The sequence below is a fragment of the Canis lupus genome, chromosome 6 (genome assembly GCF_003254725.2).
Source record: "Canis lupus dingo isolate Sandy chromosome 6, ASM325472v2, whole genome shotgun sequence".
Classification (NCBI taxonomy): domain Eukaryota; kingdom Metazoa; phylum Chordata; class Mammalia; order Carnivora; family Canidae; genus Canis; species Canis lupus.
Window position 1 is genome coordinate 69,484,820 of NC_064248.1, and position 26,180 is coordinate 69,510,999.

The 26,180-nt window shown below is 38.6% G+C and overlaps 1 protein-coding gene across 1 annotated transcript in view; it reads left to right on the forward strand.

Annotated features, from left to right (window-relative positions):
• The window catches only part of PIGK (phosphatidylinositol glycan anchor biosynthesis class K), a 107,186-nt gene extending 88,133 nt beyond the window's left edge, over nucleotides 1-19,053 (forward strand). Inside the window, exon 11 of the mRNA XM_025417946.3 lies at nucleotides 18,584-19,053. Coding sequence (XP_025273731.1) covers nucleotides 18,584-18,700 — 117 coding nt within the window. The 3' untranslated portion in view covers nucleotides 18,701-19,053. The remainder of the gene's footprint in view (nucleotides 1-18,583) is intronic.
• Nucleotides 19,054-26,180: the final 7,127 nt, after the last annotated feature.

Below are 26,180 nucleotides of genomic sequence, written 5' to 3' on the forward strand. Positions count from 1 at the left end.
CTCACACTTAAAAGCATTTTGATGATCCTCTTGGGAGACTCACAGAAGTTATGAAAATTCTGCCTAAAACCAAAGAGTTGGAATTTAAGTGTTTCTTAAACATAAAATAATGTCAGAATACCTGATTTCCCAGTGCTTTCATAGAATCATATTACCTCAATGTTAGAAGATCTAGACTTTTAAAAATCCATCCAATTCTTGAATCTCTTAGATGACATCCCTCCAAAAGATTGTCAAGTAAAGGACAGATTCAGACAACTCTAAAAGAAAATCACTATACAGTTAGGGAAGGAAAATCTTTCTTCTACTCTTAAGTTTTGTGGCTGGGCCTGAGAATTGAATAGAAATAAGACAGATAAACAGGAGAAAAACATACAGATTCTTACTTAGGATTTTTATGTGCACGTGAGGGTCTTCATAAGGAAAATGAATACCCAAAGAGCAATTGGGACTAGGAGCTTTATATTTTAATAAAGAAATGAAGCTTTTGTGGAGAAGTGATAAGACAAAGGGGCTTGAAATAGGGGCAGTACATTGAGGGAAAATGAGTAGGAAATTTAGGAGGGAAACTATTGTAAGATAAGGGCTATTTTAGTAGGTTAGTTTGTACAGATTGATTTTAGTGTTGACTGCCAGTATCCAGTGATAAAAATGTCTTCCTGGAACAAAGAGAGCACCTTTTTCATGGGAAAATTTTTGATGTGCTTTTAGGTAGAAAAGTGGAGATTAGAGAGCCCTTTCCTGCATCTGCTGTTTCTCAGGTGCCTTCAGTTCAAAATAATCAGTATGCCAAAGTGGCTGATTTTGAGGTGGCATGCTCTGAATCCATTAACAACCATTCTCTAGAGCATGGGTTGGCAACCCACAGATAAAATCTGGCCTGCCACTTGTTTTTGTAAATAAAGTTTTATTGGAACATACCTAAATCCATTTGCTAACTATCGTCTACAGTTAATTTTGTACTACGAAGCAGAGTTGAGTACTTGCAACAGATCCTATGGCTGGAAAAGCCTGAAATATTTACTATCTGGCCTTTTGCAGAGAAAGGAAGACCCCGCCTCCAAAATGTTTTCCTCATCTGTAAAACGGGGTAATGATATTATCTATCTTAAAGGCTGTGCTTTTAACATTCTTAAACTAATGCATGGCGTATGATAAACATTTAAAACGTGTTAGGCTTTATTACCTGCAATTTCTACTCCACTCTCGGGTTCTTCCCTTAGCATGCTTAGTGGTACAGATCCCTTTTGTTTTACGCTCTGACTGAAAAATCCCTTTCTTCGTTCTAGACTGAGGCTTTCCTCCTTTGCACATCCATTAGGAACGTGGAAATCTGTGTAGACTTTACAGAAACACATGTCTTTTTTACTCTCTGGCTTAAAACTAGATAAGATGGTAGTTTGTATCTTTTGAGGCATAGCACTGTCAAATTTATTGCCATAAAGTTATTTTTATATCCTCTTACTGTCTTTTGAATGTCTGCATAATCAATAATCATTTACCCTCTTTGATTCTTCTCTTTTTCTTTTAATCAGTTTTGCCAGAAGTTTTATCAATTTTACTGAACTTTCAAAGAAGCACTTTTTGGTTATTGATATTTTTCTGTATTTTTGTTTTGTTTTGTTTCACTCTTATTGAATTCCATTTTTTTCTTTTTTTCTGCTTACTAAGGGTTTCATTTGCTCTTTTTCTAGTTTCTTTGGGCAGAATCTTAGATTACTGATTTTAGAAATTTCTTTTTAATATGAACATATAAAGCTATACATATCTCTGTAGGCATATTTTATGTGCCTTGTACACATTTTGAAATGTATTTTCATTTTCATTCAGTTCAAAATAGTTTCTAATTTCCCTTGTGATTTCTTTTGGGTTATTTAGAAATGTATTTAATTTCCAAGTATTTTGGGATTTTCTGAATATCTTTTCTGTTAATGATTTTTTTTTAAGATTTTACTTATTTATTTATTCATAAGAGACAGAGAGAGAGAGGCAGAGACACAGGCAGAGAGAGAAGCAGACTCCATGCAGAGAGCCCGATGTGGGACTCGATCCTGGGACTCCAGGATCAGGTCCTAGGCCCAAGGCAGGCACTAAACTGCTCAGCCACCCAGGGATCCCCTATTAATGATTTCTAATTTAAGTTTACAGTGTAGAATACTTTGTATGATTTAAATTCTTTAAAATTTATTTAAACTTCTGTTATAGATCAGGATTTGGTTTGCATGGTAAATGTTCCATGTGTACTTGTAAAGAATTTGTATTCTGTTGTTACTGCATAGAGTGAAATAATATCAACTATATCAGATTGGGTGATAACAATTAAGTTTTCTGTATTCTTACTGATTTTTTAAACTTACTAATTCTGGGGCACCTCGGTGGCTCCGTTGGTTTAGCATCTGATTCTTGAATTCACCTCAGGTCATGATCTCAGGGCTGTGAGATGGAGCACCAGGTCAGACTCTGTGCTGGGTGTGGAGCCTGCTTAGGCATCTCTCTCTCCTTCTCCTTCTCCTGCCCCTCCCCCCATACATTCATACATACATAACTACTTATTAATTCTGAGATTGTGCTGAAATGTATAATTATAATTTTTCCTTTTCTGTCAGTTTTGCTTTGTGTATTGATGTTCTGTTGAAGTACATACACATTTAGAATTCATCTGTCTTTTTGACTAATCAGTCTATTTATCAGTATGAGAAAGTCCTTTTTATCCCTGTAATATCCCTTGTTCTAAAGTCTACTCTGGGGACACCTGGGTGGCTCAGCGGTTGAGCATCTGCCTTCGGCTCAGGGCATGATCCTGGAGACCCGGGATCGAGTCCCACATCAGGCTCCCTGCATGGAGCCTGCTTCTTCCTCTGCCTGTGTCTCTGTCTCTCTCTCGCTCTCTCTGTGTGTGTCTCTCATGAATAAATAAATAAAAAAAAACTTTAAAAAATAAAAAAACAATGAAGTAAAAAAAATAACAATAAAGTCTCTTCTGTTCTAACGTCAATATAGCCTGCCCAACTTTCTTTTCCATGATATCTCTTTTTCCATTTGTTTACTTTTAATCTATCTGTGTCTTAAATTTAAAGTAAGTTTCTTTTAGGCAAAATATCTTTGAGTTTTATATTTTTAGTCAACGTACGATCTCTTCCTTTTAATTGGAGTGTTAAGATCCTTCCACTTAATGTAATTATCAGTACTTAAATTGCGTTTAAATCTGGTTGGATTTAAATCTACCATATTGCTGTTTGTTCTCTCTTTGCTCCATCTGTTTTTAGTTCCTTTTCCCTGCTCTTCCTGCCTTCTCTTGCATTGAGTATTTCGTATGATCCCATTTCAAACCACTTTTGGTTTGTCAATGAATCTACTTTGTTGCTATTGTTGCCCTAAGATTTATAATATATACATCTTTATTAGTTTCTTCAAGTAATATCACACTATTTCATGTACAACATAAGAACTTTATAATGATATATTCTTAATCCCTCCCTTCCATCCTTTGTGCCACTGTTGTTGTATGTTTTGATTCTATATGTTATGATCCCGATACTACATTAATACCATTATTGCTTTAAACAATTATCTTTTTTAAAAACAATTATCTTTTTAAAAAAACATGAAAATGAGAAAAAAATTTTATATTTATCCACCTTTTTACCAGTTCTGTCCCTCCTCATTCCCTTGTGTAAGTGTGCATTTTTGTCTGATACAATTTTCCTTCTGCCTGAGGAATTTCTCTTAACATTCCTCCTTGTCCACATCCATGACAGGCATACATACCTTTTATGGTATTCGGTATATACTACTATAGAGTATAGGCCTGCTGAATTCTCAAAGCCTTTGTTTTACTGAATAATGCTTTATTTCACCTTCATCTTTGAAAGTTATTTTTTTTTCACTGGTACATTTTCCTTGGAATTCTAGGTTAACAGCTCTTTTCTCTTAGCACTTTAAGATGTCTTTCCACAGTCTTCTGGCCTCCTTCAATCATTTCTTTGTTCCTCTGTACCTTTTTCTTAAAAGGCCAGGTAGTAAATATTTTAGGCTTTGGGTCATCTAGCCCTTATTGCAACTGCTCAGGTTTGGCATAGTACAAAAGCAGCAATAGATAATATGAAAGTGAATGAGTGTGGTTGTATTCCAGTAAAACTTTATTTATAAATCACATGGCTGGCCCATGGGCTGTGGTTTGCTGAACCTTGCTCTCTAAGAACAAATCTCCTTTTATCTGACTGCTTTTAAAGATGTTCTCTTTATCATTGTTTTTTGGCATTTTGATTATGATGGTCCTTTGCGTGGTTTTCTCCATGTTTCTTATGCTTGGTGTTGAGCTTTGTGGGTTTGGTGGTTTATAGTTTTTAGAAAATTTGGAAACACTTCAGTAATTATTTGTTTTAGATATTTTTCTCTCTCCCCACTTGGGACTCCAGTTGCCCAAATGTGATTCTGCTTGATATGGTGTTTATTCTTTTTCCTGCTCTTTTTCTTTCTATGCTTCATTTTGAATAATGTCTGTTGCTATCTTAATAGTTCTCTGCTAATCCTCCTGTAGTGTCTAACCCGTTAATTCCATTCAGTATATTTTTTCATTTCATATATCATATTTTTCATCTCTGGAAATCCTATATAGGCCTTATTTATGTATTCTCTTTCTCTCTTCATAGGTTCATGTTTTTCCTTACATCCAATTTATAATAGCTATCTTAAAAGCCCTGTCGACTAAATCCATCATCTCTTTCATTTATGACTCTATTTAGTTGATTGATTTTTCCCCTGGCTATGGGTCATATTTTTCTCCTTTCCATGCCTTTTTTTCCCCCAATGGATCCTAGATATTTTAATTTTTGTTGTTGTTGGATTTTGGATTTTTGTTTTATTCATGTAGCAGTGCTAGATTTTGTTCCAGTATCCGTTTGATCCCTTTAAGGACTGCTTTTGAGTTATCTGAGGAAGATCCAGAGCAGATCCTTCTTTGGGAGGTAGGGTGGGGAGATAGCCCCAATATTTCTGATTTATTCTAATTTAGACCCAGTATGAGCTGTGACCTAATGCTCTGCATATTATGAAGTTTAAGAAAGTGTTTGGCCTGTTGCTTTTGGTGTTTTGTGTTGTTTTCCTCTACTAGCTTCTTGTTTTACATGGAGAGATAAACATTGGGCAGAAGACTCCAGAAGGCTCTCTGCAAATCTCTGGAGCTCTGTCTCTCTGCTACCCTCTCCTCTCCAGTAGTCTCTGCCCTGCAAATTCTAGCTACCCAAACCTCCCTGAATTTGAATCTGTATCTCAGCAAGACTACCAGGTTCTGTTTGGGTCCCCCTCCTTGTACTGCAGCTTGGAAGCTTTCTTCAGGCAATAAGCTTGGGCACTCAAAACATTCATCTTATTTGTTTCCATTCTTTCAGGGGTAGAAAATGCTGCAGATTGTACAATATCTGAAAACCATTGTTTCTTACCTTCTGTATGATTTTCTAGTTGTTTGGAATGGACCAATAGTTCCCGTAGCATTTAACCCTACATGGGCAGAAGCAGAATTCTGATTACCCCTTAACAGACACAGATAAATAACTATTGATAAATGTACCTTTATTATCTATTTGTGGGAACAGTGGGTTTTAATTTAAGAACTGAAAAAGAGATTCATTCATTTCAAACTTCAAATTGTTTTCACATTTTTAAAATAATTTCTTAAAATTTCTAACCAGGTATTCTTAAGATAGATTGTACTGTTATTTTATTAATGTAATTCTTAATTTTTTCCATAAATAATAAAGCCAAGAGTATAAACTAGTAAATCAGAATTTAATATTTGAATGTTTGTATTTCTTATTTTCAAGCAGAAAATAGTATGTAACTAAGACAAATCAATTGCTCTATTATATTTAAAGCTTAGGAGACCTTGATAAGGTACAGAAACAGATACCCCAGACATCACGGTGTGGTGGAATCACACCCACCAATTGACTATGCTATAAGATAGGAGCCAATTACTGGGGACTAGAGAAAAAGTAAAGAAATGAATTCTTCCTGGGATATGAGAACAGGATTCCCCTGGAGATGACGTTTGAGCAGGGTCTTAGAGAATGAATAGATATGGAAGAGTAGGAGGAATTAGACTAGAATATTTCATTCTCTTCACTTCTGTTTTTTAAACGTATACAGTTAATATCTTAATCAGTTATTCACCCAGGGAACAGTTACCAGATGTGATGAATGGTTTCATTTCAAGTCTCTTTTGTAATTAGTTTTCTGTTGCTGTGTAACAAAGTCAGTGATTTAAAAGCATTATTATCTCAGTTTCTATGCTTTCTGCGTCTGGGCGGAGCTTACCCTAGCCCCGTGCTCAGGGTCTAACATCAGAGGTCCGACATCTTTGATGAAGGTGTCAACTAGGAAGGCAGTGGCATCTGAGGCTCACGGCCCTCTTCCAAGTTTACTGGTTATTGACAGAATTCAGTTTCCCGTGGTTGTAGGGCTGACTGAGGCCCTCAGCTCCCAGAGGCTGCTTGCTTTCCCTGCCTGTCCTGCTCTTCACAACACAGCTGTTTGATTCTTCATGAGCCGCAGGAGCATCTCAGTGGGTTCTAATATATCTCTGTCTTTGACTTCTGTCTCTGATATATAAGAGTCTCTTTTAAAGGGCTTACCTAATCAGGTCAAGCCTCCCCCCCGCCCCCAGAATAATCTCATTTTTGATCAGCTGAAAGTCAAATGATAAGGGACCCCAATTATATCGTCAGAATCCCTACATCTTTTCTATGTAATGCAACCTAATCGCAGAAGAGAGACCCCATCAGATTTACAAGTTCTGTCCACACTCAAGGGGAAGGGGCTAGACAGGGAGTGTACACTAGAGAGAGGGAATCTGGAGGCTGACTTAGAATTCTGCTGACCAGAGTTTGATTTATACTATTAATATAATTTGAAGAGTACAAATTATATTTATAGAGATACAGATGGACTGGAAGTACTAATAAACCACCACATATCAAACAGTTGAAAACAGCTATTTTCTAAAATAATTAGAATTATAGCTTCAGTGTACTGTATTTTTTTCCCTTTATTTAAAATATAGTTTAACTGAACTGATTGATCATTATATTTTAAGAAAAGAATCTCATTGAAACCTCATTGGAAGTTTTTTATTTGCTTCCCAGTGAACATGTACAATTTTGAAAATCCTCAGTTTCCTCTTTTTACATAATTTTAGTGCTTAGATCTATGCTCTGAACTATTTTGCAATTCTACGGTAATGTTCTCCTAGCAACATGAAAGGGGAGACTGAATATTGTGCACAATTGGCAGTGCAGTGTTGCTTAGCTACCTATCTTTTTAATTTGAAATATTAGGCATTTCAATAATAGGTAGCCCATAAGCTCTTAAGTGTTTGCTCATGACACGTTTGCAGTGTTTTATGTGTGCTTTTCACCTTTGTATTGTAGCTGTTACTGTGAAAGGCTAAAAAAAATAAGAATGTACTTAATAGCAGTCAGTAGACTACTTTAACTACATAAAATCAGTCATTTTATGAGAAGTTCTAATATGGACACAAGTGAAATTATAAGCTATACTTTAATATGAACCTACCTCAAATGCAGCTGTACTACCAAATGCAATAATTATACCAATCTGTCATTTGATTGCAAGGAAAATCATTGTAGAATGTCTAAAATATTACCTATAGTTGTTTTAAAAATAGCAATCTTGTTACACTCCAGAAGTATCATTAAATAGTCCTGGAAAAGCACTTTATTATATTATGTTGCTGTCATGCTATTCATGTTATTTTTCCTTAAAGTAGGATATCAAGTACTAAACAGTATTATTGTAGTGCATCTTCTAATTTGGAAAAGATGAATATATGAAGATTCTCCTAAGTGGATTCTTTTAATAGAAGTTTTTCCTATATGTTCCTCTTCCGCCCCCCCCCACACACAAAATAATTTTAAAAAATACATATCCATTGTAGAAAATGTATTTTCAAAAGTATGGGTAAGTTTAGAGAAGACATTAAAACTACCTAATTCCAGTTTCTCCAAAGAAACACTATTAAGATCTTAATATGGTCCTTTTCTTTGAATATGTGGAGTTTTTAAAATATTTTATTTATTTATTCATGAGAGACAGAGAGGCAGAGACATAGGCAGAGGGAGAAGCAGGCTCCATGCAAGAAGCCCAATGTGGGATTCGATCCCAGGACCGAATTCCAGATCACACCCTGATCCAAAGGCAGACAGTCAACCTCTGAGCCACCCAGGCGTCCCAACTTTGAATATTGTTATAGAAGATCATACTTCATACTTAATTTGAATTTTGCTTTTACTTTCTTATTATTATAAGTGTGTTTCCAAATCATTAAAATTGTTTGAAAACATTTTTTGATTATTATTTATGTGGATGTACCATATTTCCTGCATTGTTATTTAATATGGATTGTTTTCTGTTTTTTATTATGTAAATAACAGAGAAGAAAATCTTTGTGCATAACCTTTTATCAGCATTTTTTTTTTAAGTTTTTCAAAAATTTATTCATGAGAGACACAGAGACAGAGACACAGGCAGAGGGAGAAGCAGGCTCCATGCAGGGAGCCTGATGTGGGACTCAATCCCAGGACCTGGGATAACACCCTGAGCCAAAGGCAGATGCTCAACCGCTGAGCCACCCAGGTGTCCCTGTCAGCATTTCTTAATACAGATCCTAGCTCAGAGTATAACAGTTCCTATGAGTGAAAAAATATGAACATTTTGAAGACCTCTAAACATGTTAATAGATTATTTTTCTGAAAAGTTGACCATCCTCATTAACATTTACTAGTTAAAGTTTTAAAAGAGGAAGAAATAGTGAACATATTGTTTTTAATTTGTTTTTATGATCAAGCAGATTAAATTTTTTCAGTGTTAATTAGCCATTTGTAATTATTCTATGAAAATTTTCATTTTCCTGCTCCATTTATTGATAAATCTTTGTGTCATTGATTTTGAGAGATCTTCATGTACTAAACTTATCCCCCTTTGTGTCCGATTTTCCCATTTATTCACCTTTTGATTTTGTACACTTTGCAAAACGGAGCTTTCAAATGGTTCTTTTAAACATCTCTTCACATTTTTAATTTTCATTTATTGCTTTTAGATTTATAAATCCCTTTACAGTGCAAATTCTCCTACATTTTAACTCCTTTTACTCCATTCACCACCAGTGGGTGGGCACTGACTCAAGCTAGTAGAAACTTCTTGTCTCAAATCCCAACTCACAACTGAACATTTACAGAATGGATCTTTCTGGCCCTTGATGCTTACTTGCTGTGCCCAAAGGGCATCCATCCTTTCAACAGTATTTCCCAATTGCTACTGTCCTAGGGGACCAGCAGCAAATGAACAGATGTAAACCTCCACCATTGTGGATCTTCCACTGCATTCCTTCTGCCTTTCCCCAATGCCCGACTTTTCTCATCACCATGACTTCGCTTTGCTCTCCACCAACCCAACTGTAACACGTTGCTCAAGGGCCAGCTCTCCTAAGAAGTCCTTTCTGAGTCAGGTTGCTGGCTCTTAGACTCCTCTGTTCTGCTCCCCACAATGAGTTTTCTCTGCCACTGCTTTCCACTGGTACTTTTAACATAGCTGCCATTAGGATGTGTCCCTAGGTGCAACTTCACAAAGAAAATTTAAAAAAATTTTTTCTACATCTAATATTTCTACATCTAATTCTAAGCCATGTAAAGGGTATTTTTGGTTTATAGTGTTGGGCTAGAAACAAAACTGACTTTTTTCAAATGTTAATCCAAAGCATCAGTAAGAATGTTTTCTTGCCCACTGATCTTTGATAGCTTTTATCATGTACTAAATTCTTGGCTACTGGGCTTGATTGCCTGCTTTCTATTCTGTTGCATTGATCTTTCTATTTTGCATGAGAACAACATTATAGATTAGCTTTATCATATCCTTTTTTGTATTCAGGACTGTTTACTTGTTTTTATAGCATTATTTGGATTGTCTACCTTACATCTCATGCTATGGCTATTTCTATTACTTTGTTTTTTATTGCTGTTATGAATGGAATTTTTTTTTCTGTTCTGCTTTTTGACTCATTTTTGCTAACATTGAAAGATTTTTTTTCATATTTATCTCAAATCTGAGCTCTTTATTCTTCATAATTATTGAGTTGATTTTGTAGAGTTTGTTGATATCTAATCACAGTATTTGCATATGAAAATTTACTTTTCCTTACTAGAAGTTATGTCTAGGTTGGCTGAAAATTCCAGAGCATTATTAAGTAAAAATCTTAACTGTGGATATTCTTGTCACAGGGAAACTAAAATCATAGTTAAGGAAAAACTGTGGTCACTTTTATATTTAACAAATTAGAATTAAAAAATAAAGCATCTTTAAATATCCTATATTACACTAATTGCTTTGCAAATTTGCCATGAGTAAGTTGCATGAAAATCCTGGGTGAAGTTTATTTTCCCAGCAGAGGGGCCACATTTGGGTAACATTAATTACTAACTTCGAAAGTAAAGGAACTAGACTTCCCATCTAGGTTGCAGGTGGGAGGAGGAAGCTTGGTAAATCAGTCTCTGGCTTCCCCTACTTCATTTCCTGGAGCAATTCCTGGCATGGTGGTGATGAAGTTTTGGGATATAGGTGAGGTCCGGTGCCGACAACCAAGAAAGAATTCTTGAGATGTCTTTGGTATTAAATGGTTGTTTTATTGAAGCACCAGGACAGGACCCATGGGCAGGACGAGCGGCTGCCCCGGGCCTGTGAGGAGTGGCTGATTATATAACCAGGAGTTGGGGGAGGTAAGCAAAAGGGAGATTCCAAAAGGATTTTCGTGTGCTGAGGAGGACCTACAAGATCCTTGGAGGCCTTGCCCATTGTCAAGTTAAAAATTGGTTTTCCCTCTAGCAAGACAGTAACATTAAGACAACTGAAGGTTTCTGAAGAATGTCACAGATATCCGACCTTGGGTGGGGGTAGCTTTGTCCTCAGCTAGCCCTGTACCCTCATCAGTGGCAAGTGAAGTCAGTCTCTCTCCAGGAAGACCATAAGAGAGAGCTGAAAGAGCATCAATATAGTTCCTTTAATGGGAAGGGTGTGCAAAGGACATTCATGAAATTTGCCTTTAGAAGACATGTAGCAGGTATTTTTTCCTGGATGGCTTCCTCAGAGGAGTCTGGCTCTAGAGAACTGTTCAGGTGTGACAGACGCTGGTTGAAGTCCTTTGTGAAAGTTAGATGAGTTAATGGGCCTGGATTTCTCAGTCAGAAGAGATTATCTTGACAGACCTCCCCCACCTCAACAAAGTTCATGGTGGACAAGAGGTTGATTAGTTGCCCTTATGCTGTTCTTATTTATACCGTTTTTGCAGAAATCTGAAGCCACAGTATGCAGATGGGAACTTTATTTTCTTATGATAATAAAGGATCAAGGTATTTCCTTCCACATTAATTATCACCTCAGTGGATATATCCCATAAGTTTTGATGCATAATAAACCACTTTAAAACTTAGTGGCGGGATCCCTGGGTGGCGCAGCGGTTTGGCACCTGCCTTTGGCCCAGGGCGCGATCCCGGAGACCCGGGATCGAATCCCACGTCGGGCTCCCTGCATGGAGCCTGCTTCTCCCTCTGCCTGTGTCTCTGCCTCTCTCTCTCTCTGTCTCTCTCTCTGTGACTATCATAAATAAATAAATAAATAATTAAAAAAAAATAAAACTTAGTGGCTTACAATAACAACCATTTACCTTAGCTCATAATTCTGCAGGTTGACAGTTTAGGTCGAATTTAGCTGGGCAGTTCTGTTTTTTGGCTGAGTTCCCTCATGAGTCTGATAGTCCTGGGTTGGTTAGATGGGTCTGCTTCTGGGAGTTGGCTCTTGTCATCTGGGGGACCTGAGTTCTTCTCCACATGGTGTCTTTTCCTCCAGAAGCCTTGCCTAGATTTTTTCTCATGGTGATAGCAGAGGTCTGAGAAAGCAGAAGCAAGCAAAGCCTCTTGAGGCTAGCCTTGGAATTAGGACACTGTTGCTTATGTTGGATTTTGTTGACCAAAAGATGTCACAAGGCCAGCTGATTCAAGGAGCAAGAATATAAAATCCATTTTTTTTTTTTTTTTTTTTTTTTGGTGAGAGTTGCTGTAATGGCACATTTACAAAGGACATGGATACAAGGGAAGTTGGGAGAATTGTGCCCTTTTTTTTGTCACCAATCTGCCACAATTAGGTGAGTGAAGGACTCAAAGATATGCTTAGGACACTATTTTCCTCATCAACGTAAGATTTTAATTTTGCTCCCTTTTTATCTCAGCCTGTTGTCCTTGTATAATTTTTCACTTTGTACCATTCTTTAATTTTTGATTTCTTATGCATCTTTATTTAAGTCAATGCCAAATAAAATTTTTTCTAAAATTATCTTTGGTTCCTTATTAAATCTTATTCCAAGATATGTTCTCTGCGTCTTCAGGATATTTCTTTCTCATGTGTAGGAGTGTTTTTACGCATAGACCTCATCGTGTTTTTTCCTTTTTCTTAGAACGCTATTGGTATGTGCCAACAGACTGTGAGGATGCTTCTCACGATCTACTTAGGTTTGAATGCCTTCTTAGATCTGCATCTGAAAAATAATTTTGTTAGACATTTCCCATGATTGGCAGGCAGTCATCAAATGTGGTTTTGCTAAACTAAACCAGGATCATCTGCTCCTGTGCTACCTATGCCTGGTTTGGGGGCATTTTAAAAGGATAAAGTATATGGAAAAACCTATTTCTTAAAATGCACTACTAAAAGGGTTTTTCCTGTATTTTCCCTTCTCTTCAGAGCTTTTCAGGTAGATATTGAAACTTCTTAGATGCAGTAAACCATGGTCAGTGCCTCTCTACCTTCTGACTTTTTCTTTACTGGGAATTGTGTTTAAATGGACAAAGAGGGGATTTGCCTCAATTTGCCATTGAGGGGATAGGAATGAGTTACACTACTTGGGCTACCTCATAAAGCTACCCTTCTACTCTTGTAAATCCTATTTCTCTTTAACAGCAGGCAGAAAAAGGAAGAGAGCTAAAGTCCTTTTCTCAGTTGATAGAATTATTGTGTTTCACAGAGCAGGGCAATCCTTTGCATTGTGTGGACTAATCAGAAAACTTGCCCACTGTTAATTTGTTCATAAACCTGATTTCTGGGACTTTCAGATAGTAAATTATCTGAGGTTTCTCATCCAGAGGTTAAATTCATTTTAGTAAGATGTACTCTTGTCTTTCCGTGCCTTTATATGTATTTTCCTGAAAAGATGGGCAAGGCTGCAGTGGATGATTCTACGTAAATGGCATGTTAAGCTAAGAGTCCAAGTTGTATTTAATTAATAATTCATTTGCCATTCTTTGTTAATCAGAAATATGTAATGAATATACAGTAAAATATGGCAACTGCAAATAGCCATTTTGAAAGCTGAGATTTGCTGCTTTTGTTAGCCTGTACAGTGTTATAATGTAAGTAAATACAAAATTCCATTATAATTTTGGAGTGATTACATACATTTCTTTTTTTTTTTTTTTTTTTATGATAGTCACAGAGAGAGAGAGAGAGAGGCAGAGACATAGGCAGAGGGAGAAGCAGGCTCCACGCACCGGGAGCCCGACGTGGGATTCGATCCCGGGTCTCCAGGATCGCGCCCTGGGCCAAAGGCAGGCGCCAAACCGCTGCGCCACCCAGGGATCCCTTACATACATTTCTTAGTCCTCCATTATTACATTCAAAGCTCTAGCACTTTGCTCTTCTCACTGGTCCTTTCCTGGGCATCAATAGTCTAAATATGGGACACATCTCATTGAAGGACCAGGAAGCAGTGCCTCCAGAATTCTCTGAGTCAGTCTTTGGAATAATAGATTAAAATAGCTGCCAGGACCAATCTTAGAAGAAATAATAGTGACTTCCAAAGAAGCTGTAGTTACCTTCTTTCTTTCTTCTTTTTTTTAAAGATTTTATTTATTCATTCATTCATGAGAGACACAGAGTAAGAGAGGCAGAGACATAGGCAAAGGGAGAAGCGGGCTCCATGCAGGGAGCCTGACTTGGGACTTGATTCCGGAACTCTAGGAACACACCCTGGGCCAAAGGCAGGTGCTCAACTGCTAAGCCACCCAGAGATCCCAAAGTTATCTTCTTTCTGACAACTGTTCTAAGTTTAAGATCTAATGATACAACTGTGGTCTCAAGGAATCCATCTCATTGGAAAGTGACTAGAGTTTCTAAAGCTGCAGAACTAAGATTGCTATTAACTACTTGATTATTATTTCAGTAATCTCTAATGAATCAGAGAGCTTAAATTATGTTCACCTTTTTTTTTTAAAGCATGAGCTAGTTTAAGTACTACCTGAAAGTTACAATATTTTTAAACTCTGAAAGTTCACATCACTTGAAATCTTTTATTTTATTTTATTTTATTTTTCACTTTAAATCTTTTAGCACTGAAATTCATTAAATTGGTTTATGGAACAATGATCTGTATTATATATTATAGCCTGTTTTTTAAGGCCAGATTTTGACAACATTTATTTAAAATTTTAAAAATTAACCTCTGTGTGTGTGTGTGTGTTTAAATACCATATAAACCAGAGACTCCTGGTTATTGGGGAAAATGTGAATCTCCTTGATAAGGTCAGTATTCTTAAACTGAATTTCCAAGGAACATCCGCAAACTATTGTATAAAGGTGTGCTTTCACTAATAATAATGATAATCTTTTCCCTGTTTATGGAAAAGTAATTTTTGATTTTGCTTTTTCAACCCTTTGGTATGGATTACAAATTGTTTGACTAATAGAAAATAAACATGACAAAAAACAAACAGTAGTCAATCATGGATAGTTCAGCCACTTGCCTTTCATTGTCACATGCTTGTGATATTTACCTTACCTATCTTTAATAGAACTATGCTTTATATTAATCTAGATTTTGTACTGGAATTAAACTAAGATTTTTTATAGTGTTTCACAAAGAACATTGAGACTTCCAAAAGCTCTGCCATCTGAAATGCCACCGGACTTACCATCTTGTAAGATACTAGAGGGAAACAACTGCGTCATCATCATCATTTCACATATGATCACAGCCATTGTAGAGTTTTGAATAGAAGGTAATATGAGGGTGGGACGCCTTGGTGGCTCAGCGGTTGAGCATCTGCCTTCAGCCCAGGGCGTGATCCTGGAGACCCAGGATTGAGTCCCACATTGGGCTCCCTGCATGGAGCCTGCTTCTCCCCCTGCCTGTGGCTCTGCCTCTCTCTCTCTCTCTCTCTGTCTCTCATGAATAAATAAATAAAATTAAAAATTAAAAAAAAGGGGGGGGGTAAATAGGCCTCATAACAAAGGATGAGGTGGTCTCAAAAAAAAAAAAGATAACGTGAGGAAGAATTGGTGTTTGAGGAGATTTCTGGAAGGAGGTGAGAATAGACTTAGAGTGAGAGTGGCATGTAACCACTGTAAACAGTATCGTCAGTTGTGTCTATATTATGTAGTTGATTAAAACTCCAATTTTTATCATCCAGATGAAAATGGTAAGGTGGACTTCTTTCCTGTTAGGTTGACAAGTTAATTTTGAATTGAGATGTATACAAATTAAAATAACAAAACTCGGATTGTTTAAAACATTGTTCCTTATAACTAACAAACACAAAAGAAAGTTACCTAAAAAGTACTTTGCATTTCATATCATCACTTCTCTAGGTAGGAACAGGTAGTTTATAGACTACTTTTTTAACAAATACATCATTGCTAGAGTTGTGCCTTCATTTCATTCCGAGGAGGTTTATGTTACTATGCCCATTTTATAGATTGAGAAATTCAGCCTGGCAAGGTGGCTTGACAGGTAACATGGGCTTTAAGTGTTAAAACTAAACATGGGAGCCAAAGCAGCTGATTCTAAGTCCCATGCTCTTTGAACCATACCACACCGAGCCCTCATTTTTTAATTATTTATTTAGTTTTTTAAATTACAAAAGTAATGTGTGCTTAAAACCCAACAATACCTACATTCATACATATGAGGCTTATATACATATATATACACACATTATACAAATATATATTTGTATTTTAGGGAAATATGTCTAGCAGCAATATGATTGACAGATGGAAAAGAGAGGGCATCTTGGAAGAAGAGAAACTAGTTAGGACACTATTTCAGTAATCCTGACAAGAAATGATAAGAGCTGGAACTAGGGTAGTGGCAAAGGCAGGAGAAAACTTAGAAAGGACAGGCATGATGGGGGAGAAAAACCTGTAAGAATTAGTAACCCATGGAATTGGGAAGGTCTGAGAGATGAAGGAGCTAAGAATGACTTCCATCTTTATCACTTGGGCAACATGAAGATGGCCCTCATGTGGATGGAGAGATGGAAAACAGAAAAGAAAGAACAGAATCAGGTGGAGGACTCAGGAATGAATTTGCTCTTGGCTCTAGTAAAGTTTGTGATCCTTTAGAATATCCAATAGAGATGTCTGTTAATTGTACATAACCCTAGGGATTAGTATAGAGTTCCATGTTAGTGATAAAGATTTGGGAATCCTAAGCCGGCTGACAGAGGTCAAAACCAGGTTACAGGTGTCACCCAGAGAGATTATATAAAGGGAGAGAGTCCATGTCTGAGGGCAGAGCTCTAGACAACACTAGCATGTAAGGAGCAAAGAAGACTGAAAAGGAATAGAGAAGTGGAGGAAAAACCTGGGGAGAGTATCACTGAAGCTAAGAGAGGAGAACTTCAGAAGAGAAGGAAGAAGTTGCAGAAGGATCACCTAATTGAAAACCAGGCATTTCCATAGGTAACGTCTCCATTTATAAAATTAAAAGAAAAATTGAATTCCATTGTATCAAAATATGCTTTTGAATTCTTTTAGTGGGTTTATAATGTTGTGTACATTCGGCAACCATCAGATATTTTACAGCATAGATAATAAACATTAAGTAACTACAGAAATGTGACAGGGTATTACTAGCATGGCCCTTACTGATGAACTCTGGTTGATTTGACTTGATTTGTTTAATATTTAAGCTTGCCTGCCTGCCTTGCTTCCTCCCTGCCTGTCTCCTTTCCCTTTGTAATGTGATGAGTTTAGGATTAAGATCAGGGGGAAGCCTTGGTGGCTCATCTCCGCGTGTGATCCCTGGGGTCCTGGGATCAAGTCCCACATCGGGCTCCCTGCAGGGAGCCTGCTTCTCCCTCTGCTTGTGTCTCTGCCTCTCTCTGTGTGTCTCACATGAATAAATAAATAAAATCTTAAAAAAGAAAAAGAAGAACATTAGGTATCCTGGTTATGTATGGAAAACCAAAGTATAAGATACAGATCCCTTTAAGAGATTTATGAACCTTTCTTGGCTAGTTTACATGTGACTAAAGCAAATTTCAGATTACAGTTCCTCTTCACTTTATTCTACTCCAAAGTATGATTCTAGGGGTGCCTGGGTGGCACAGTCAGTGAAGCCACCAACTCATGTGTTCAGCTTGGGTCATGATCTTGGGGTTGTGGGATGGAGCTCCATGTAGGGCTCTGTACTCTCCTCAGTCTGTTTGGGTTTCTCTCTCTCTCTCTCTCTCTCTGTCCCCCCCACCCCACCCCCACTCTTTCTCTCTCTCAATAAATGAATCTTTAAAAAAAATATGATTCTCATATCATAACTAACCTTACAATATTGGCCAGCAGTTTATGAGTTTTTATGAGTCCAACTCTTAAAAAGATCATAGTCCTCGGCCTCCAATTTCAGGGACATAATGTAGCTGTTGCAATGACAACTAAATGGAGAGGACTGGTCTGTCTTTCCTCGCTGGACAAAGAAATATACAAGACACTTGGCTGGGTGTTGAGAGGTAGGGAGTAGACAAGGGGATGTAAAATGGACTCAGCCAGACTTTGCCCCCTGGAAGCTTGCAGGGAGATAAATGACATAGATAATTATATTACTAGAGAGATGTAAGAGTAGAAGGAGCTATACATTCAAAGAAAAGAATATATCAGGTCAGAAATTCTGGAGGAGTTGGCATTTCAATTTGTGAGTTTTAAATAGGGAGAATGGAGTAAGGAACATACTGTCTCAAGGGCTTAATATGACCAAAGGTATGGGTGCCCAAGCAATTATTTGTTGAATATTAGAACAAATGGAATTGAGGGCATTTGTTTTCCCACTGACTTCATCATATATATATTTGTCTCTTGTGTGCCAGGCACTGTGGCAGGTGGGTGCTAGGAGGGGGTCCTCCGACCCTCATGGAGCTACAGTCTAATAGGAGAGACAGACAAAACCAACAAACTAATGAATATATAAATTCAAAGCAAGAAGGATTGTTAGGCTACTGAATCACTCGGGTGAAGAGAGCGATCGGTTGGCTAGATAGGCAGGGAAGCCTCTTTGAAGGAACATAACGGCATCTGAAACTGATTTTTGTAAGAACCACATTGAAATATTTACCCAGTTAGAAGTTTTTTTTGTCATTGTTGCTATCCTAATACATTTAATTTGGCTAAATTACTTCCCCGTCAAATATAGACTGAAATTTTTGTGTTCCATCAGTATCTGATCCATTGTTCACTTTACCATGTCCTCTTTGTTTTGCAGAAACCAAAACTGAAAGACTGGCATCCTCCTGGGGGTTTTATTCTGGGATTGTGGGCACTCATTATAATGGTTTTCTTCAAAACGTACGGAATCAAGCATATGAAGTTCATTTTCTAGACATGATGTGTGAAGAAGACTACATGGAAGACTACCACCTTGGATAAAATTTAATGTCATTATACTTTTTAAAAAAATACATTGTTCTTGTTGAATTGGGCACAAAGTATAGGAAACCAAATTTGAGTGAACTATTGATTTTATAACTTAAAGAAAAATAATTGTTAATGCAAATGCTAAGTGGCACTGATTATACTTGTTTTTTGTTGTGTGTGTTATTAAAAAGATGGGACAAAGATCAGTGTATATTTAATGGCTATTTTTGAAAATAAAAATTTCCCCCCATCTTAACTTCTTTCCATTCAGAAAAGAAAAAAAACGTGAACACATTAAATGCTCACTAGCCGAGGTAACTTCTTTCAGTGTTTTTGTGTGTGTTCTCCTAGTCTTTTTTTCTATATTTTTTCCCCAAATAGAGATCATATAGAATATTTCATTCTGTAACTTTGCTTTTCATTTTACAATATGTTATCAACCCTTTCCCTCTCCTTGGACATTTTTCAGAACACATTGTGAACGGTTGCACAGTATCCATTTTATGAATGTACAGTAAGTTATTTAATACTCTTCTGTTGTTGGACCTACTTACCTTGTTCTCAGTCTTCCTTTGGTTTGATCTTTAATGTGTTAATATTTTACCATCAGCCATTCATGAAATTATGCAGCTTTAATCATAAGTAAATATGAAAGAATTGGTTCCTTAACTTACAGTACTGATAGTCTTTGGGACCTTACCTGCTGTCAGTTTATCTGGAAAATGTAAGGCCTTTGAAAATTTCATGTTACTGACTGCTCAAGAGAAACAAACTCTCATTTTTCATTTCTAAGCATTCTGTGATCATTAAGAATTGATTATGTCCTCTTCAGTTTCCATATCGAAAAAGATAGTTTCACGGCAGCCCAGGTGGCTCAGCAGTTTAGCGCCACCCTCAGCCTGGGGCCGGATCCTGGAGACACAGGATCGAGTCCCATGTTGGGCTCCCTGCATGGAGCCTGCTTCTCCCTCTGCCTGTGTCTGCCTCTGTGTCTCTTGTGAATAAATAAATAGAATCTTAAAAAAAAAAAAGAAAAAGAAAAATATTGTTTCATTCTGTTTAGGGTAAACCTGGTTGGTTTATATACCGGCTGGATCTGTCTTTCTGAGATAATCCGTAGAGTGGATGGACTGTATGGAAATTACACGCTTATGCTCCTGCCTTCATGTTTGACTGATGCACCACATAAGGCAGAAAAGACCCTTCTGGTCTATGAGACGGTGCAAGAGCTTCTATCTTCATCACTGATGTTTTTATCTTATCAGCCATGTTCCTGTCTTTCTCATAACTGGAAATAGTATTGAGATTGTGTTTTGCCATCAGCCCCAGGTTTTTTTTTTTTTTTTTTTTTTTGCACACAAGGGGGAAAAAGATGCAAGTTAAGTGTGTCCCACAGGATACCTTTTTATATCTTATCTGGTTTTGTTCCAGAACTTATGTGTTAATAAATCTTTATTCATTACAAAGATCTCATTTATAATCATAGGCAACATTAAGAAGACAACTCTTCCTCCACAATAAAACCTCCTAAAATTAGTATTCCTGAGGACTTGTTTGCCTTTTAACACTTAAAATATTACTCTTTAATTACATGCAAAATGGTCATGCTTTTCACAGGCAAAGGATTAACTGCTGTCTCTTAGGTTAGAACAAATGATGTTAAGGCTTTTTGGCAGCTATGAATCTTCATTTTAATTGATCTTATTGGTGTGCTAGAGAAATTCAGGTATTTTATCTGAAAAATGGAGAGGGATTCTTTTGTACACAGAAAGAGGGAAAAGCAAACTTACTCCCGACTAGCCAGGTCATAGCAGCACTAAGAGACAAGAAAAGGTTGACCATAGCACGCTGCAGACACTGCCACAAGGTCAGGGACACTGTGGTGGGGCGGAGCTACTTAGCGTCAGAAGGAAATATGATTGATCTGAGCCAAAGTAATTTAGCTTGAATGTAATGAAACGTACCCTGATGGTAAAGACTGCTGGAAAGTAAAAGGCTTCCTCTTCAGAGGCTGCAGAAGGTGCCCTTCTTAGTTAAAACCAAACTGGGAAAAGTAATACTGGATGTAATATACAGGATTAATTTTGCCCAGGCAGGGTTTCAAAGGGCAGTTATTTCTCTTTCTGTTCCATTATTGAATTTTCAGAATACAGTTAAAGCAGAAAGCTTAAACTATGCTAAATGTTCAGCTCGTAACCATAATCTTTTTGCATAAAGTATATTCTGCTTTCAATAATAAGTAAATCCTCTGCATGTGGTAAGTGGGTAATATTGTAAGTGCAATTAAATAGTCCAGACTTTAAGTTATACCATAAAAGCGCATCCTTAAATATATTCTGGAATCACAAAGAGCTGAACACGGTTAAGAGGTTTTCTTTTTTGTCTTTCTCAGTGTTGTTGTGAGGATCAGATGAGATAATGTTACGACGAAACACTCTGGAAATTATAAATATATGGCGGTGCTATTCTCCTTATTTTGGCCTAGGAAGCCGCCAACTGAGAAGTTAACGACGCCGCCATCCCTCTTCCTGGTGCACGCACTCACCTGTGTAAGCTACTTACTGTGGGTCTTGTTCTCTTCGGTCTTCTTCGCCCCTTGCCAGGGTGTCCTTCAGGGAGACAAGGAAAATAGATAAATGGGTCCTGGCAGACATGGCCTGACCTTTTCGGGGAGGGACAGGATATAATGAGGCTGTTCAGCAAAGGCAGCCCGCAGGAGAAAAAGAAACCAAATGATGTGGATTTTGAAATTATGAAAGACATTCATTTGCAGTTTATGAAAGGGAAATGTAGTTTGGATGCAAAGCTGATTAAGTTGGATCAAGAAAAATTGGAATTAAATACATAAAATAATGCATGCATTTATGGTTTCAATTTTTATATATCCTCAGCTAGTTGAAAATGATGATTCCCACAACAAGCATAACTCAGCTTGTTTCTGCTTACTGAGTATTTTCTACTATGGTATATGTTGATAACATTCCTTCCATTATGTATGTTGTATAGCAGAGTTACAGTTACTGTGGGAATCATAATTTGAAATTTTGACTCGCGTGTTTCTGGAAATCTCTACAACAAATGTTGCATTAACATAGAACTTTTTCCATTGATTTTTACCAGAATTAAAACCATCTGTAGCAGTTTCTGTTTTAACTTGTGAAAGAAATATTTTATAAACATACCACAAGGTATGGCTATAAAATAATGAGATCAGCGTCCATTTTGGCTTAATGAAATCAGCCTCATGACCTCCTTGTCACATCTTGTACCCGGGGGCACGTACCCCAAAGGAAATGTTCTCCAGTATTGCCATCCTGTTGCCTGCCCTATCTGCACTTGCACTTGCTATGTAAATATGAAAGGCTTGCAATTCACGGACAGTACACCTGGGCAGTACCCAGTTGTTGTTTTCTCTCAGTCAGTGCAAAAATGTTTTGGAAATGTGCTATAAAACATTTGGTTTATTTTAACTGTGTGGACCCTTGGATATGGATGGGATTGATGCAGTTGAAGGTGTAGACCAAGAAGACACTGGTTATGAAAAATCCACGTACTTCAAACATAGAAAAGTGGTAACTGTCATTAAAAGGTGCTTACTGTTTCATCCAGGCTGTTTGCAGCCTCAGAGACTTCAGAGGACTTCCAGATTTGCCCACGGAATACCCAGTCATAGGGTCTCCCGGGTGAGGCTCATGGGATGTGTCTCATGTTCTCAAGATCTGACCTTTTCTGGCTAGAAGTGCCAGCTGCCAACTGCTAGAATTTCAGGGACAGCTGGCAGGAGCAATGTAGGACACTTTCGTAGGGGTCACTGAATAAGGTCATAAATGTAAAGCACATCGTACAGTGTCTAACGCAGGAAATTTTCACCCTTTTGTTCTTTGCTGGGCAGGACTCTATCTAGCTCCTGTCTTGACCTCCACTCTGGCCCAGGGGTCACTCTAAAGAACATCAGCCGTGGTGCTCCTAGACTCTCCGGTTCCCTTCTCTTCCCCAAGACTTAGTTTTTTAATGTGTTTAACTCCCTCTGTGGTCTGTCCATTTTGTTAGAAACACACCTTTAGCGTGAGTTAATGGACAGGCTCTCCTCAGCCCAGGCCCCAGATGTCTGGATACTAATCCAGTCTGAAGTTTTCCATTGTTCCTCCATCACAGCAGGTACTGCATTCCCAGGAGACACCTGCCCCCCGACCCCCCACCCCATGTTAGTTAGGACTTTGTAAGTTTCAAGTGATAGGAACCCAACTGGAACAAATTTAGACTGAGAAGGGAATTTAACAGGGGGAACAGTAGAATATCTCACATAATTTAGAAGGGGGTCTGGCCTGAGCCTCACCGGGGACTGGATTGGCGCCGGGATCATCTCTGCATTTCTCCTGGAGCCCGGCTTTCTCACATGGCTGGTAACACCGGAGCCTGTGTCCTGTACTTCGCCACAAAGAGAGGAGTATTACTGTCTTCCTTTATTTCTATTCTAAAAGTCTTGCAGAAGAGCAGGCTAACCTTGCCAGAGTCAAGGATCCACTTGGCCAGGAGGTCAGGGTCCTGTGAGCATACCCCTGGCTGTTAGGGCCTCTCCCAGGGAAGGGAGGGACCGCGGAGCGCAGGAGCCGCGCAGTCACCCTTACTCCCTCCTTCTAGCTTGCTGATCCCGTATGGTCCGCGGAGCTCTCATAGCATCCGGGAGCTTGCGTAGAATTGCAGAACGTCAGGCCCCACCCCTTAGACCCACCGAACCAGAATCTGCATTTTAACAAAATCCCTGAGGAAATTCTCAAGCACATGAAAGTAGAAGCACTGATCTACTTTATCTTCGTAGACTAAACAACCCGAGTTTATCCTACAAGGAGACTGTAAAAGCAAGTTCTTGTAAAACAAACAGCCATAGGTAGCATATTTTACAGGTTAATTGGCTTCTCAGCATTATTATTGAGTTCTAGTCAGACCTTTTAAGGCTGCACCACTCTCATTCTCTGTTTTTTTTTCTTCTGAGCCCTTTGCAAAATGTTTAATGGTTAAACAGGCATCTAATTAGCACTTACTGGGATCCCTGGGTGGCGCAGCGGTTTGGCGCCTGCCTTTGGCCCAGGGCGCGATCCCGGAGACCCGGGATCGAATCCCATATCAGGCTCCCGGTGCATGGAGCCTGCTTCTCCCTCTGCCTGTGTCTCTGCCTCTCTCTCTCTCTCTCTCTCTGTGTGTGTGACTATCATAAATAAATAAAAATTAAAGAAAAAATAATAATTAGCACTTACTGTATGTAGTACCTGCAAATCCTTTGGCACAATTCTCATCAAGTGGTCCAGATGGCCCTCCCCCTGAATGTGGGCTGGCCTTAGTGACTTAATTCGAATAAATAGTTTGACAGAACAGTACTGTGTGACTTACCAAGCTAGATCGTGAAAGGTGATCTAGCAACTGCCTATTTTTCTCAGGACTCTCGCTCACTGTTGGAACCCGGCCACCATCCCCTGAGGAAGGCCAGGCCACATGGAGAAGCCACGTATGTGTTTTCTGGCCAACAGCCCCTGGTAGGTCACAGCAAGTGGCCCACAGCAAGCTCCAGAGGCATGAGGGAGAGAGCCTGCAGGTATTTCCTGACTGCAACTCCTGGAGACACTGACCCCCAAGTGAGAATCACCACGTTGATCACCAGAACTGTGAGGTAAATAATTTGGGGAAAAATTACTTTATCCCACTAAGTTTAATATGGTTTGTTGTACAGGGATTGTTGCTGAAACACTGTTAATGTTACCCACTCTGGCCGATGCTTTGAGGGATACGGAAAAACAGAGTTCTCATCTTAAGAGTTACAAGTTAATTCTTGAAAGACTCACAGGAAGAAATGAAGTAACGGCACAGCAGCAGATGACAAGTGCCATGTAAGAGCTACCCTATATGGGTTTCAGGAAAAAGCCTTCTATTGCTAATTGAGATAGGCCTATGTTACTAATATTGTTAACTTCCAGGGGAGGGAACAGAGAAGACTCCAAGATGGAAGTGAAATGAGTAGATTTCTCTATTTCTTCCCCGCTCCGTTCACCACTACTGCTCTTTCAAAACTATAGATTTTCTTCGGTCCTGTCTCGCTGACTCAGACTTTCCAGTCATTGGAATAGTTTGCTCTGTAATCTGAAAGGGACATCGAAGGAAGGTAACCAGCTTACCTTCCTTCTTTACTTCCTGCAAATTGACCTCCATTTGCCCCCCCATCTCCACTCCTTTGGTCTTGGTGATTGAGTCACTGACTCCATCTCTTCTGGGATTTTGCTTACTCATAAACGCACCTCTCTATCCATCCTGCAGTCTTCCTTTGCATGGATGTGATTTCCCTTGTTTTATAAGATGTTCAAGCTTCCTCATCCTAACAACTCAAAATTCTATATTCCCTTTTAAATGCAAATATAGAAGTGCTACATAGAGTTCTTTTCCTCTTCATTTCATAACCTATTATTTTGAGTGAATGGGTGGCATTCGCTGCCTTGACTTCCCTGCCCTCTATTTGTGTGGGAACCTTTCCCCTAATCCAGCTTCTGCTTCCACCACTGCCCCAAAACATTTTTTTTTTTTTTCTGGTATCAGTGATCTTGTAATTTGCCATATCTGGTGGAATTTTTCTGCCTGTATTTTTCTTCTCTCTCCTGTATATATACAATGGTCGATTACTTCCACTTTTCTTTATTTATTTTGGATTTTATTTATGTATTCATGAGAGACACACAGAGAGAAGCAGGCTCCCTGCGGGGAACCCGATGCGGGACTCGATCCTGAGACCTCAGGAACCTGAGCCGAAGGCAGAGCAACCCAGGTGTCCCTGATTATTTCCACTTTTAAGAACTTTCCTCTGCCTCCGTGATGCTGCACCCTCCCCAAGTTTTCATCACTCAGCCTCTCCTTTTTGATCTTCTCCTCCTCCGGGTCCTTCTCTTTGACATCACACTGCAGCTGTTCTGCAGAGTTCTGTCCCCAACCTCTTCAGGTTCAGCACCGTCCCTGAGTACTTGCATCCCCATCTGTGGGTTCCACGACTGCCCCTCTGTCACTGTCAGCCAAATTTCTCCATCTCAGAATCTCTCTTGAGTTCCAGAAAGGCCCTTTTATACTCGAAATCCCCTCAGGAATCTCAACTCCGCGTAGCCCAACCTGAATTTATAATCTCTCGTTATTGTCCCACTACCCAGCTCTTCTCGATTTCCTCGTGCTCAGTTAAGATCCTGAATCCTCTCTGAATAGGCACAGATTATAAAGATACCTGTCCCGTGTAAGGGCTCACCGTAAGCCCTTACTGCAGAGGAGGCTCTTAGTAATCGGGTGGGCTAAAGAACATACTGTGTAGATATTGGTTAGCCTTTTTGCCCAGCACTTGCTCAGTGGGCCCATGGGGGAATAAGTGGTTATGGGGGCCAGGATGGGGACCACGGGCTCAACAGGTCCTGTTTCTCCTC